Genomic DNA, 16,250 nt, shown 5'->3' on the forward strand with positions numbered 1-16,250 from the left:
ATGTAGGGGTTGCGTATTGCGTCTGATACCCTTGATTGTATAGTCAGTTTTTTTCCCTGGGGGAGGAAGCATCTGACTTATGGAGTCTAGCTGGATTCCTAGAAATGTCTGAACGGTTTCTGGATTCAGCCGGGAAGTTGACGATCCAACCTAACTCCTGTAGGGACGAGATCGTATTAGATAGACGAGTTTTACACTGAAGCATAGGGTTTCCCACCACTAGAAAGTCATCTAGGTAGGGTATTATCAAGGTATCTCGTTGACGTAGATGAGCCATCACTTCTAATATCACCTTAGTGAATATGCGGGGAGCCATAGAAAGCCCAAATGGCATTGCAACATACTGAAAGTGACGAACCTGTCCTTCCAGGGTGACTGCTACCCTTAGGTACTTCTGATGTTCGGCATGTATGGGAAGATGATAATAGGCATCCTTTAAGTCTATTCCGGCCATGACACACCTAGGAAACAAGAGTTTTATGGTTGAACTAATGGATTCCATTTTGAAGGTATGATTACGCAGGAAGGCGTTTAATCTCTTGAGAATTATGATGGTTCTAAATGAACCATCAGGCTTATTGATCAAGAATAAAGGGGAATAGAACCCCTTCCCTTCTTGATCCTGGGGAACTTCTATCAGGACTTTTTTAGACAGAAGAGATAGGATCTCAGATTCCAGAGCCCTTTGTTGGTCTTGACCATTTGGAGATGTTACTATAAAGGAATCTCACGGGATTCGGTCAAATTCCAATTTTAGGCCGTATTGCACAATGTCCAGAATCCACTGGCTGGATGTTATTTGTTCCCATCTGGGGAAGAAGAATTTTAATCTGCCGCCCACTTCCTGGTTAGCGGTATTTGCGTTTCGGGTTATGGGACCCGCTAAAAAAAGGCACCTTTTTGCTTCGGGTCCTTCGACTCCCATCGCTCCCTTTGTTCGAACGGCTTGTTCCTGGTAAAGGGGCGTCTTCTGAAGGCTCTCCTGTAAGATGGAAGATATTGGTTAGTGAAGCCTTTTTTCCCCTTTCTCCTGCTTTACTCAGGAGTTCATCCAGCGCTTTTCCGAAAAGGAACTCACCCTGGCAGGGGATCGCACAAAGTTTTGCTTTGGCCTGTGCGTCCCCTTTCCAGTTCTTTAGCCAGAGTGCTCGCCGGGCTGTGTTCACTAGGCCGGCTGACCTGGCTGCTAGGCGTAGCGAATCCACGGAAGCATCAGCCAGGAATGCTACTGCTTCCTTGATTAGAGGGAATTTCGGCAGGATTGACTCTCTCGAAGTTCTACCTCTAATCTGTTCCTCCAGTTGCTCCATCCACACTAGTAGTGACCTCGCAGTGCAGGTACTAGATATGGCGGGCCTGAACGCCCCCGTGTTGGCTTCCCACGACCTTTTTAGTAAAGCTTCTGCTTTACGGTCCAGCAGGTCTGTCAGGACTTTTGAATCCTCCACCGGTAGGACCGACTGTTTGGTTGTGGAGGCTACAGCGGCATCAACCTTCGGCACCTTTGACCAGGTATTTAGCTCCTCGTCGCTGAAGGGATAGCGTCTTTTAGAGGATGATGGTAGAAAACCTCTATTTTGCTTATCCCACTCTTTTTTTACGATTTCTTTAATAGTTTTTATGACGGGGAAGGACCTACGTTTCCTCTGTCCTAACCCCGCGAACATGATGTCCTGAGCCGATTTACTTTCTTTCTCATCTGAGCACCCCATCGTGCTTCTGACAGATTTTATTAAATTGTCCACACTGCTGTTGGGAAGACAAAGTCCCCCTTCAGTCTCGGATGAGCTCGGCTGGGATTCCGCTTCGCCTGAGGATATACGTACATCCTCTGACTGAACTGACTGGAGATTTGGACCTACTAAGCTGACGGGTACTGGTGCTACTTGTCTGCGCCAACCCCTGCATTTCTTCCCGGATTATAGCTCTGACATCTGATGGAGTCATTATATTTTCCTGCCGTAAGGTTTGCATGATACACTCCGAACACAGTTTAACGTAATCATCCGGGAGGGGCTGCGTACATAAAGCACACTCCTTGTGCTTGGACTTGTGTGTCCTTTTCTTAGTCTAGAGGAAGGATACAGGAGGAACATATATCAGCATATAGGAAGAGACTCTTTCAAAAACTCACCCAGTGAAGCTGACAGGTACCGGTTCTGGAGGCGGATTTCGTTTGGTGGTAGAACCCTTTTCTGGAGGTCGACCACCACTCTTTGTGCTGCTCCTAGCGCTTCTCTCCTTGCTGGGAGAACACTGTTGCACTGCGGGCAAGTGCGCATCGTCGGCCGGTGAAGCCATCTTACACACACCGGCCCGACGGTAGCGCTGCATTTTAAAATCTGCCGCCCATTCTCCTGCCTCCCCGGACCAACCCGGAAGTGCTCCAGCGACTTCCGGGTTAGACGCGCCGCTCTCAGTAACCATGCGGCGGCCAGGGATATTAAGCCGGCCGCTGCAGCGCGCGTGTCCTCACGGTGCCGGGCGGACCCACGGTGACCGGACCGTGGATGCTTGGCCAGACGAGGGGGGAGGCTGCAAGCAGGGGCTCCCCCGCCACTGCTTCTGGAACCGCAGCCCCTGCCGTTCCCTCAGATACCGACGCAGGCGGGTGCATGGCCCAGGGATCCTCTTCATCTGTAGGTAAGACAGGTCCCTGTAGGAACAGGAAACCTAAACTGAGGAGGAGAGGGGACCGCCTCCTTTTATTCTGTAGGTTTCCTGTTCCTATGGGGCGGATCCCTCTCTCTCATGTGGGGTGCTGTCGTGGCGAAGGGTAAAAGCACGAGCGCGAAACGGCCGTCGTCTTCTTTCCTCCTCTTGCTCCGTGACCCTCACCAGTCGCCTCTCCACATTGCGCTAATGTCTGTACATTTTGAATAAAGGACATCGTTTCACAGCCATAACTGGGTGAGTGCCACGTTCTTTCCTTCATTTTCTTGGATTTGGATTACTACTATTGTTGAGCACCTCCCAAGGCTGTTGTCGATTGCATGCCCTAAGTGGTTCATAATAGAATCCTGCATCTGAATGTTGCAATGGTGAAAACCCACGCCGCACAACATATCACCGATTTATTTATGACTTGACGTTCCTACGGTGAACTTGCTGTTGTTGAATGTCTGCCTAGTGCCATTCTATCTCCACATTTTGGTTTTTGCTATTAAGAAAAGCCTTTAATTAAGCCATAATAGTATTGTAAGTTGGGAACCCTATAGGTATCACCACCTGACAAAACGGTCACATCAGTGACTTAGAGGGGAAACCCCATTAGGGTTACTAAAGACAAAGGTTCTCTCATCTGTGAGCTAAAGATAAGACGGACACCAGGAAGGAAGACATTGTTCCACACACATTACACTTCCTGTCACCCGTGTATCATTAGAGCACAGGAGTCTTTGAAATGTCCAAAAATTGCTGATAGAAGCACCGCAAATAATGGTTGCACAACAGATCGAGACTCACCAGTAACATAGGAAACCGGCTCTCGACACTTACTGCTCATTTCCATCTTTTTTTTTTTTCATACATCTCTACTAATCATACAGGGATTGTAAAAACTAAATTCTAAAAGCTACTCCAAAAACAACAAGATATCCCATATTCATAGGATAGGAAATATCCTTCTCATTACTTGTGGTCCGACTGCTCCGACGCACGTGCGCGACCTAAACTCCCGTCAGGACTGAGCTGCAGCGCCTCCATCTCAGGATTCCAGAGTCCTGCTTTCAAGGGGTCCCAGAGGTGGGATCCTCAGCAATCACCAGGATATTACGTCACATGGATATATATTTTTTTTTTATTTGAGAAGAATTCTTGAAATAGCGATAATCTCAACAAGTTTTGATTTAATAGTAAACGCAAATATAAGAAACTTAGCAACATATCTGATCAGAGCGATATGCCGCTTTGCTTTTGAGTCACTTCTGCTAGCGCTTCATGAACTGATCATTCACTCAAAAATCCTGTCAAAGGGGTTGTCTGACATTTTTCTAGGCATGCATGGCATTACAACAAACAGTGGCATACTTAACTTCCATTGCCCCTCTAGACGAAGCGCCAGCGGCGCACACTCAGAAGGCATGTATACCTCTGCTTATTGTTTTAAAACTATCCAAAGCTAGAGAAAAAAAAAACCAAACAAAAAAAAAAAAAAAACAGTGATGGGCGACTCGTTTATCATCCATTTTGATCTGAGCGATTAGATTACCGCTGCCTCTTAAAACCTAATGAAAATAGGGAAGGGGAGGATTAGAGTAAGACAAGCAAATAGAAAGCAGCAGAACTCACTAGAGCTGGATTCTCAGCTACACTGCTCAGTATAACTAACGTCCTCCTTGCTGCTGCTTCTAAACATGGCCTACAAGAAGACAGGATTTCTCATGTCCTTCTCTAGTATAATACAGCCTGCAGAGAGGAAAAAACTAGTGAAAAACTCAGTTTACAATCATAAAATGGGAGGAAGAGGAGGTAGTTATTCTGCATGCGCATGCACAACACTTGAAAATCCAAAGAGTCACCTGAAATTCTTTTAATGTCTCCGGGACCCTAAGAAAGTGTGAGCCGAGGTCTATACTAGTGAAGGCAATCGGCCTGTCATACCAACAAGATAAAGTGCAGCCAGGATCAGTTTTTGGAATATACGGTACTTGACCAGCTTGAACCACAAGTATAACAAACGTACCAGTCGTTTTAGCAGTGCTCGTTGTTTAGAACCTTGAAGATATTCCTTCTAAAAAGGAACCATCTGAAATAAAATCGCATACAATAAGACCACTCAGACCGAAGAGTCATTTAAGAACAACTGCTTTAAGAGCACTAAGCGCCCTGACCAGACGCAGAGCGTATCCTTCTAGCCGTTCTGCAGCCAAGACCAGTTTAGCTCTGCAATTAGATTTCCAAGTTGCAGCGCAGCTGCCAAATATTTACCCTGGCATGAGCCAACTCACTTCCAACTATCCAAAGAATATTCAGCCCCGGACAGACAGGGATTCTGCACTCACTGCTGCAGATTTAACCAACTTTACACGCTTACGCTCTATGGGAAAAAAAAAAAAAAAAACCACAAGAACCCTTTGCATCACAGTTATTTACTTGTAACCCTCAAAACTAATGTAGAGAAAAATGTAAAATAAACGATTGTAAAAATAAGGGAATTATTGTAATAGAATTGTCCATATTGCTTTGTAAAATACTTCATTGGAGAGTAAAATGGTATAAAACTTCCTAATATATCATGTAAGAAAGCCGAAGAACTAGTGCAGGGCACAGATATAGGAAGAGCAATCGATAAGATCGCCCTAGAGATAGCAATGCTTTACTGAGACGTTGCAACAGTGGCTCAGTGGTTAACACTACAGAACTGGAGTCCTGGGTCCAAATCCCACCAAGAACACATCTGCAAGGAGTTTCTATGTTCTCCCAGAGTTTCCTCATGGTTTTCCGGTTTCTTCCCACACACTGATAGGGAATGTAGATTGTAAGCCCCGATGGGGGCAGTGAGGATATCTAATATGCTCTGGAATTAATAACGCTATAAAAAGGGAGTAAAAAAATAAATACATTTTTTGCAGGGTCTTGTGGTTTGTAAAAGTTAAGAAAACTTTCTACATTACAATTAAGTTGCTAAGAAAAGAAAAAAAAAAAAAGTCTCAGTGGAACTAAGCCAAGTCAAGAAACACAAAAAAATAAAAAAATGTTCCAACAGGCAACTTCTTATTTATACTTTACTCAATGTTTAATTTGTGCCTTTAAGTTATCTTTACTTTGTTTGCTCCCAAAGAAGAGCAGCAAAACGCGCGTCGGGGCAGAGGGACGCCATTGTATCCGCCAGAATTAGAGAAATACAGGTACAATATACTCCAAAATTGTCATGGATATCTTTACACTTCCAGTTCTTGTTCAACGTTGTCAGCTAGCTGTATAATACTATGTTGAAGTAATGTGTCTAAAGTATATTTTTCAGGCTTTGTCCGTATCTAACCTAACTTGGCATATCAATACAGCAGCTACTCCAATACCCTGTATATTCACCTGTTCTATTTTTATTAACTATGTATGTGCCTGTCTTTTTGCACAACAATTCCCATCACCTTCTGGTATTTGCATTTATCTTTGTCCTGGGTATAGGAAGTGGCATTTTTTTTTTATTGATTTCTCTGGCATGCTTTGAGCAGCATTTACAGTTATCTAGTAACTCCATAGCCTCTCTACCTTAGACTATTTGCAAATATATATTTTTTTATTTGAATTTTGAAGGTGTTGATTCATCTCGTGCGGTTTACCATATAATTACGTCCCTCTTTTTATACCTTTTTTTCTAACACCTTAGTTTGTTCTTATTTCCAATATTAAAAGTAAGTTTCCTATTTCAATTTGTACTTTTTTTTTACCTCGATATTAATTTATTATAGGTAAATTGGGTGATTAATTATTTTGCTCATAGCTCTGGTACTTCCAACTATCAGCCCAGAGGTGGGACTCCCATCTTTCCTCGATTAAAGTCCCCGTCCTACGGTGACCGGAGAGGTAAATGCACGTGCGCAGCTCCCTCCATTTTCTTCTAAAATTCCTGAAACAAGCTTATCCTGTAGATACAAAAACTCAAAGTGTCCATGTTACACATAAATACCAGAACTGAGTTTTCGAAGTCCCTGGAGAAGAAGAAAAATAAAAAAAAAGTGAAGATCTGGACCCCGGTGGCCACGTGCAGAGTTTAACCGGTGAGGAGCTGAAGGATCTACGTGTAGCGCACAGCCCGGGATGTAACGTCCTGTATACGGACAGTGCGGTTCTCTCTTCTATACATTCTTTCCATGTGAGGACAACGGTTTTAGAATGTTCCTACAATAATTTGGCCTGGGGTTCATTATTCTACATCCTCTATACAGAAACTATGCATAAACGTCAAATAGATGTAGAAAAACCTAACATGTTCTCCCAAGTTCCAAGACAAGAGGAGCCATAAAAAAAAAAAAAAACTAAAACCTTCCGCTATGCATGGGGGCATCCAGAATTTTTTTAATTTTGCTCTCCCAGAAAACAAGCAGCTGGCAAAGGCGCCTGGCAGTGGCTTACTCATTTTCTACCATTTAACACATGTAAACCCAGAGAAAACAGCGGGTCTATATGTATGGGGTGGGGACAAAGATAGTTCACTCCCCCACAAATTCTAGGGCTTCATGGGTTATATTTTTGCATCAACATTATTTTGGGAACTTGAATAATCAGTTTTATAATACCCCATGGTAAGAGGACCCCCTTAAGGCAGATGTACCCTTCAACCAGTATAAGGGGCTCACTGGCAGATGACAGGCACAGAATGGCTCCAGTGTCCATGCTGTACATCCCCCCCTACAGATAAAGTCAGTAATCCCCATATTGGTTCACGACCTCTGTATACCAGGTTTACAGATTCTAGGAAATAGGGACAAATCTGTCGACTTTTCCTAATTTCAGTGTCCAGATTCCAACATCACTAAAAAGCTAAGCGGTATTTCCCATAAACCTATGACAAAAATAAATAATCAGCGGAGAGACTGGAGGAAGACAAAAAGTTCCCTTGTGTTTCCCATAAATAAATTGTTTTATGAGGAAAAAAAAAAAAAAGTCTGCACAACTTTTCATCCATAAAATAAGTAAAACAAAAAGAGCAACTGGATCTGCAATAATCAACATAAAAGTCTATTAGAAACGGATACAAAGTTACCGTTCCAAAATGGAAACTTTGCTCTGGGTTTGTATCAATCTTTTTTCACAGGTTCGTATCCCCCCTCCCCCCCACACACATTGGATCCGTTACAAACAGATCCCGTACAGATATCTGATCCAAAGCCAATAAGTGATCTGCTCTGCCCCGTCCAATACCCAGTATATGAATATTTCCCTCACCCAGATACAACGACAACGCTGCCCACCGCGACAGATTGAGTGTGAGTGTGTCACATTATATACATACACACATACATGTAACATAAGCATACACATTGTATATACATGCACACATACATGTAACATAAGCATACACATTGTATATACATGCACACATACATGTAACATAAGCATACACATTGTATATACATACACACGTACATGCAACATAAGCATACACATTGTATATACATGTAACATAAGCATACACATTGTATATACAGACATGTAACATAAGCATACATATTGTATATACACACATACATGTAACATAAGCATACACATTGTATATACACACACATACATGTAACATAAGCACACACATTGTATATACACACACATACATGTAACATAAGCACACACATTGTATATACATACACACAGACATGTAACAGAAGCATACACATTGTATAAACACACGGACATGTAACACACACATATATATATACACACACACACACACACACACAACATAAGTATGCACACAATGGTCCGGCTGTGCTCACCTGCGGGACGTCATGTCAGCAGCCTGCCCGGCCTGGGCAGGAGGCGGCGGTCTCCGTGCTGCGCTCCCCCGGCCGCCCGGCTCGCACTGCTCCGCTCCCTCCTGCAGCCTCGTCAGTCTCATACAGATCCGGTCACCCCCAACCTGCTGCTCCTGTAACTCCGTGCGTCCATGGCTCCTCCCACCGTCACACCCACCGTGACCACAGAGCGCGCCGCAACCCCGCCCACACACCAGAAAAGCACACGCCCTTTAAAATTTGCTGATCAATGGCGCGCTGCGGTGGGCGGGACTCGTGAAGTTCTGCCTGCCTGATTGGCTGCCTGAATGGAGTACGTCAGATTTAGGAGGCGGGTCCTCCATAGAGGCGGGGCTGTGACCCGGCAGCCTTCAGTCCGGCGTTCGCCCGCGGCTTCGGGAGACGTCGCCTGATTTGCTCCTGTATGTGGGAATGCTGTGCTGCGGTAACGTTGGCTTCAGTCACCTTTCCTCACGGTGCAGCCTGCAGGAAACTCCCTCCACCATGTCTTGTCTGTATGTGTTGCGGTACCGCACCAGCACTGTCTGCTCTGAATTGCGTCCTATTGCACGGTGCAGACCTTGCTCCTGTGTCGGTAACACCTGGCAGCAGCACTTTGTGTTGCTCTGTGACTCCTCCTGGGAATGTGGGCAGACATCCTGGTGCCAGTAATAAAACCCTCTGTTGCCCAGTGTGATATTCTCCCCCACAGCTGTACCATATACTGACACACTGCAGAGGTCACGCCGCAGGCCTTGTGCGTTTGCGCTGACGGTGTGGTTTAGGCTACGTTCACACTAGCGTTGTGCGCCGTTGCGTCGGCGACGCAACGCACAATGCACGCAAAAACGCGTCAAAACGCACGCAAAAACGCTGCGTTTTGCGACGCATGCGTCGGTTTTTGCCGAAAATCGGACGCAAGAAAAATGCAACTTGTTGCGTTTTCTTGGTCTGACGCTTGCGGCAAAAAAGACGCATGTGTTGCACAACGCAACAAAAAAAACCGCATGCGTCCCCCATGTTAAGTATAGGGGGCGCATGACGCATGCGTCGCCGCTGCGTCGCCGACGCAAACCCGACGCACATTAGCTTAACGCTAATGTGAACGTAGCCTTACACCGTGCGCACGACGGTTCTTAAAAATGCCGTAAATCGGAGCAGATTGTTCACAAGCGAATACACCGAAGAAAACCCCTAGAATAATAATGAAAATCTGCCCGGAAATGGGGACCGTGACGGACCTGTGTCTGATTCTGGGAGCAGGTGCTGAGCCCGCACTCTACAGGACAATTTGGCAAAATGTATTATAAAAGTCTGGGAATATAAACTGATGATGACCTTTGACTGTCTTAGTGGTGGAATGAATGTGTCGCATGGATTTATGTCTTTTTACATCAACTAAGGAACTTGCCCCTCAGACTATGAGGGGTCATCACAAGAGAGACCCCAATCAGAGGACAATAAAACATTCCTTATCTAAGAACTGGCCCAACATTTATGGACATAACTGTTTATCACTCATGGTAATTCTGCTTCATGCCACCTGTCTTATCCATGTTTTTTTTTTTTTTCTGTGCTATGTTGTGCATAAATATGTGATTCTTCAGAATTTGTATTAGTCTATGCCTGATGAAGACACCTGTGTAGTCTCGAAAGCTTGCAATTTGTTACCATCTTTTCAGTTAGCCATTAAAAGGTATCAGCCACTGAGGACTCTCGATTCTAAACATTTTTATAAAAGGGCAAAATTTGTAATTTCCACACTGGCCACTGAGAATTTTTTTACACATATAATTCTTGTCCTTTCAGGAAGACTTTTCCGGGGTTTCCTTATCATGAGGCAGGGCTGCAACAATTGATAACATTCTATAAACCGCCAATAACAGAGGATCCGCTAATGTCACGGCTGACCCTGCTACCCCTGCCTTTAGATACATCAATACAAAAGATGTGGTCTGAGTGTTTTCACTTGTCAGTGATGCTTGTTTCAGGGTCTGTGCGAAGTGCACAATGGCAGTTCACTCGGTGGCTCAGATCAGCAGTAACGAGCCGTGCACTGTCAGTGTGCATTGTAAGACGAATACCTGGTTTACAGAAACCTACGCCGCCCCCCGATAGGGGTGTCACTTGCTGGGAAATGCTGGTGTCAGCAAGCCGGGTATTAATTTTACAATGACTCCTCACTACTAATCTGAGCTGACGAGAGTGCACTGTCATTGTGCAGGGAGTAACCTAGTCCCTGACAGAGTGTCATTGATGACGTTTCAAGGAGGGGCAGAGGCTGCAGCAGTGACATCAGCCTCTGCCCCCTGATGATGCTTCATTTAAAGGGAACCTGTCAGCAGGATTGTGCTCAGCAAACTACAGACAGTATCAGGTCGGCGCCGTTATACTGATTAATGATACCTTGTTTGAAGAAATCCATCTTGTGGCTGTTATATAATATTGTTGGCTTTGAAAAAAAAATTAAATTCAGCAAAATGGCAGTGGCGCGAGACCCTCCACAGGCTGCCCCATAGCGCCAGAATCTCATTAACTAAAAACTACAATACAGATTAAACAACAGCCACAAGATGGATTTCATCAACCAAGGTATCATTGTAATCTGTATAACGTCGCCGACCTGACACTGTAGGTTACTGTGCGCAATCCTGCTGACGGGAACCCTTTAGTTATCCTAGCATGCACTGGGGATTCTCAAACAAAGCTTCATCAAAAAGAAAATGGGAAATACAAAAAAAAGCAGTTATAGAGAGTAGTGAGGGAATGGCAGGGAATTTTTAATTCCGGTATATTAAAGAATAAATGACTGCATTAAGTAAATGGGGATTTAGGATGAAAATAATTTGTAATTCCGACAACTCCTTTAAAGGGAACCTGTCACCCCAAAATGGAAGTTGAGCTAAGCCCACTGGCATCAGGGGCTTATCTACAGCATTCTGTAATGCATTCTGGAATGCTGTAGATGTATCCTAAAAGATGAGAAAAAGAGGTTAGATTATACTCACCCAGGGGCGGTCCCGCTGCGGCGCCGTCCGATGGGCGTCGCGGTCCGGTCCGGGGCCTCCCATCTTCATACGATGACGTCCTCTTCTTGTAGTCACGCTGCGGTCCGGTCCGGGGCCTCCCATCGTCATAGGATGACGTCCTCTTTTTGTCTTCAGGCTGCGGCTCCGGCGTACTTTGCCCTGTTGAGGGCAGAGCAAAGTACTGCAGTGCGCCGGACCTCTGACCTTTCCCGACACCTGCGCACTGCAGTACTTTGCTCTGCCCTCAACAGACAAAGTACGCCGGAGCCGCAGCCTGAAGACAAAAAGAGGACGTCATCTGATGAAGATAGGAGGCGCCGGACCGCGATGCCCATCGGACCGGACCGCCCCTGGGTGAGTATAATCTAACCTCTTTTTCTTATCTTTCAGGATACATCGGGGGCTTATCCACAGCATTCCAGAATGCTGTAGACAAGCCCCTGATGCCGGTGGGCTTAGCTATCTTCCATTTTGGGGGTGACAGGTTCCCTTTAAAGTTCAAAAAAAGTGGCCAGTGTGAGAATTACAGGATGTCTAAATTTTATTTTTAATACAGAAGATGAAATGGAAAAAAAAGCATAATTGGCAAAAGCTTAAAAACAAGTTGATTTAAACAATGTCATTTTCTGATGACGCATTTCCTTTAAGATGTAATTTGTTGTAATGTTTATCTGAGTGTAGATTTTTTCCATAGTGATATTACAATAGTCACTATCTTCATTTTCCACTTTGCAGACCTTATAATTTTTAAGATCTGGACCCCAGAAGGACGTGTAAGTCTGATTATTTGTACTTATATATATTATTGTTAATTATTATCAATATATTAATATTATCAATTAGTATATTCTAATTATTATATATTTCTTGTGCATTTTACTTCTCTCCCAATCAATCATTGCTTGAGCACAGAACACTGTCCAAAGTTGGAAAAGTCTCTTAACGGGAGCGCTTTCATTTTAAATATTACTAAATTAAAATTTTATCCCTCAAGTCAAAAATATAAACAAAAATAAGAAACCTTATACTATATATCTTATTAGAAAAAATGCCTTGTTCTTCACTCCCTGCCTGCTGCCCTGATCATTCTCTCTGTATTCGGTGATTAAATCCGTATTAAGAAATCCATACACTGAGAGATCAGGTTACATCTGCTGCCCATGGAAGTCTATGAATCAGAAGGGGGCAGTTGCAGAGGGAATAATGCAAAGACATCTAGTACTTGTTCTATCTTGCCACACTGCTGGATTAACAGCTACATTGCTCAGTACTGTTGTATAATGTTTTTCATGACTCTGCTGTTTTATGTGTGTTATGTATGTTAGCAATGAGGGACCGGGATCAGGTCTTCTCTGCAGTACAGACCAAAAGTTTGGACACACCTTCTCATTTAAAGATTTTTCTGTATTGTCATGGCTATGAAAATTGTACATTCACACTGAAGGCATCTAAACTATGAATTCATTTCTTAAAGTAATGATGGCCACTTGTTTTTCTTTACTTAGCTGCTTTTTACTTGCCATAATACAAATTCTAACAGTCTATTCAGTAGGACTATCAAAATGGGACAAGTTGTGTTAAAATGTGAAGAAAACAAGGATGCAATGATCTGGAAATCTCTTCTAGTCATATTGTATTGTACAGATCAGAAGGTGAACATTGGGCACTTTCCAGTTTAGTTGAAAAAAATTAACTAATTTAGAAACTGATGAGAGAAACACATCTAAAAAAAAATGGACCCCGCCATGTCTGCCATCATGTAGCATCTCCTCTTCTAATTGTCTGGGATGTGAGGAGAACAATTTCTGGAGGATCGTTGTCCTATTCTTCTCTGATGTAGGATTCCGGCTGCTCAATAGTCCGGGGTCTTTGATGGATTTTTCGTTTCATAATGTGACAAACATTTCCTATTGGTGAAAGGTCTGGACTGCAGGCGGCCGGTTCATCACCCGAACTCTTCTTCATGCACAGCCATGTTGTTGCGATGGATGCTTTATGTGGTTTAGCATTGTCTTGCTAAAATGTACAAGACCTTCCCTGAAATAGACGTTGTCAGGATGAAGCAGATGTTATTCTAACACCTCAGTATAATGTTCAGCATCAATAGCGCCTTTAATCATGTGTAAACTTCCCCTGCCATAGGCAATAATCCAGACTATCAGAGATGCTGGAACTGTGCACTGTTAACAAGCTGGATGGGTCTCTTCTCTTGAGTCCGAAGATGACGTCCCTGGTTTCTATAAAGAATTTCACATTTTGATCCATCCGACCACAGAACAGTTTTCCACTTTGCCTCAGTCTCCATTTCAAATGAGTTTTGCCCGAGAGAGGACGGCAGTATTTCTGGATTATGTTGATGTATGGATTCTTCTTTGCATGATAGAGGTTTAATTTACACTTGTGGATGACTATACTCACAGACAATGATTTCTGAAAGTATTCCTGAGCCCACGCACTGATTAGCATGACTGAATCATGTGTTTCTAATGCAGTGCCGCCTTAGCGCCTGTAGATTGCGGGTATCCGATATTGACTGTCAGGCTTGTCCCTTGCACACATGGATTTTCTCCAGAATCTCTTGATGATAATATGTACTGTAAATGTTTGGGATAGTCAAAGGGCCCAATTCATCAAGACTGATGTTGCTCACACCGGAGGAACCTTGCTGGAGTCAGACGTGAAGAGGTGCACTCCTTTTTCATGAATCAGGAGCGTCTGACGGGTGGCGTGCACCTCCGTGTACAGTGTCAGGAATCTTACCCCAGTCAAGTACTGGAATGAGATTTCTGGTATACGGAATGATACAGATTGCCATGAATCAGACGAGCTATCGCATTGGGCCCTTTGTGGGAGAAACTTCGGTGAAAATGTCAAGAGAGAATTAAAAAGCCAAAATTTAGCAATTTTTTTATTTTAATTTTTACTCCAAACTTCTGGTGTGAAAGCTTTAATGAATCGAGCACAAAGTCTTTTTACTTTGAGAAACATTTTTCTGTTTTTTTCCCAGTTTTTACACTCAGTTGTTCAAATTGGTGAATCTCCGACCATCTTTGCTTCCAAGAGACTCTGCCTCTCTAACATGCAGCACTCTCTCTTTTGCTTCCTCTCCTGCCGAGGAGATGTGGTATGATCAGAGCATGTCCATGTACAGTCAGAAACAGCCATTACACGGTACACAGCAGGTGCACACTTCTAAGATTATCTTAGAACAGGAACATTGTTTAACACATCCAACTGTGGATCCAACATCTATTTTTATAGGATTATCCCCATCATTATAATGTATACCCCATAATTAGAACTCTAAGGGAGCTTTCTCATTGTGTTCAGTCACCTGTTCCGTGCAAAACGGTATTCGGATGTATGCGCCGACAGCTTGAACATGCGCTCTGCTGTGCATAATTTTTGAGCCTATTGGAGGTGAAAGCCAGACACAATCTACTATATCTGAGTGTCCGCCTCCAATAGGCACACACACCCGAAAATGACGCCCAGCAGAGCTCACACTCGCACTGTCTGCACCACCATCATCTATGGCCCCATCGGCGCATATGTCCGAATCCCATTTTGCAGGTGGCAGGGGAGGACGTATGCCTTGATGGGGCCATTAAACGGGTTCCTAAGCGCAATGTGAAAGCTCTTAACTGATCCAAGACTCTGACTCTGAAATGCTCCTGTGCTCTCAGGTTTTTTTTTCCGGCAGTCGATAATGGAGTATCTCAGAGCCCTTTTCTTGGTATTGGTTTCACCCCCGCCGACCAGAAAGTTATCACCTAAGGATAGTTATTAACTTTCATTGTCGTTGAGAATATCCCTTATCTTCATTATTTAAGGGGCCAATCAGAAGCTTCATTATTCTTTGTGGAGTGGAATGGGGAAAAAACTCACTTCAGCCCTTGTTAATCGTGTTTATGGAATTCATTGTCTGGTGCAAGTGACCCGGTGACTTTATTCTGAAGGTCTGTTCAGTTATGGCAATACCCTGTTTAGACTTTGTTTATGTATTTTAGTTGTTATTTTTTATTTATATATAGTTTTTGCTCTTTTTTTCTACAAAAATAGAATAATAAAAAAATACTGTTAAAATGTGTTTTCTATCATCATTTTTTTTTTATGTGTCTGGGCTTATTTTTTCTGGGGTGGAGCGTTCTGATTTTTTGGGGGGGGTTTTTGTACCAATTCGAGCCGCATTTGACATTTTGAACACCTTTCTGTGTCTAATCTTCACAGGAGGACATAATGTCCGATATTGGGGCATTCAGTAGGCCCGTAGCTGCCAGCATCCTACGATCACCATGATGTGATTGACGGCTTCACCGTATCACACCACTGAGATGCCGGCGTTGTAACTGACCGCGGCATTTAAGGGGTTGGACGTGTTATGTCGGGAAGGGGTCTATGATGCAATTTCTTAGGACTCCTTCATGATATTTTTTTAAATGTTTATTTTAAACTGTATTTTGTTTATTTTATTTTTAATATTCTTTTGTGATTTATTTTACCTTTTTTTTATGTAAGTAGAATAGAGAGACCATATGCCGTCCCTTAAAGTTGCGGATGCCCAATTTTCTACATATTAGAAAGAGAAAGCTGGAGCTGCCAGTGATTTTAGGTTTTAGCGCTGGATTGCTCTACGACTTGGCGAATGATGATAAATGATGAGAGATCACTTTTTAATAGAAGCGATGCTGCATTATCTCCTTCTGTTTGGCCCATTAGGGCGCAACCTGTCAGCTTCCTGCAGAACAGCAATTTATGACAGAAAATC

The 16,250-nt window shown here is 43.5% G+C and overlaps 1 protein-coding gene and 1 long non-coding RNA gene across 3 annotated transcripts in view; one reads left to right on the forward strand and one right to left on the reverse strand.

The window, feature by feature from the left end:
- LOC143764445 (tyrosine-protein phosphatase non-receptor type 11-like) overlaps window positions 1-8,636 on the reverse strand; it is a 130,283-nt gene extending 121,647 nt beyond the window's left edge. Inside the window, exon 1 of the mRNA XM_077250006.1 lies at window positions 8,436-8,636. Coding sequence (XP_077106121.1) covers window positions 8,436-8,557 — 122 coding nt within the window. The 5' untranslated portion in view covers window positions 8,558-8,636. The remainder of the gene's footprint in view (window positions 1-8,435) is intronic.
- Window positions 8,637-8,856: 220 nt separating this feature from the next.
- Window positions 8,857-16,250, forward strand: part of LOC143764449 (uncharacterized) — a 57,744-nt gene continuing 50,350 nt past the window's right edge. Inside the window, exons 1-2 of one of the 2 annotated variants that reach the window (XR_013213197.1) lie at window positions 8,857-8,898; window positions 12,218-12,255. This is a non-coding gene — a long non-coding RNA (uncharacterized LOC143764449). The remainder of the gene's footprint in view (window positions 8,899-12,217; window positions 12,256-16,250) is intronic. The other variant, XR_013213198.1, reaches the window with a different exon arrangement.

Source organism: Ranitomeya variabilis, chromosome 4 (genome assembly GCF_051348905.1).
Source record: "Ranitomeya variabilis isolate aRanVar5 chromosome 4, aRanVar5.hap1, whole genome shotgun sequence".
Lineage (NCBI taxonomy): Eukaryota > Metazoa > Chordata > Amphibia > Anura > Dendrobatidae > Ranitomeya > Ranitomeya variabilis.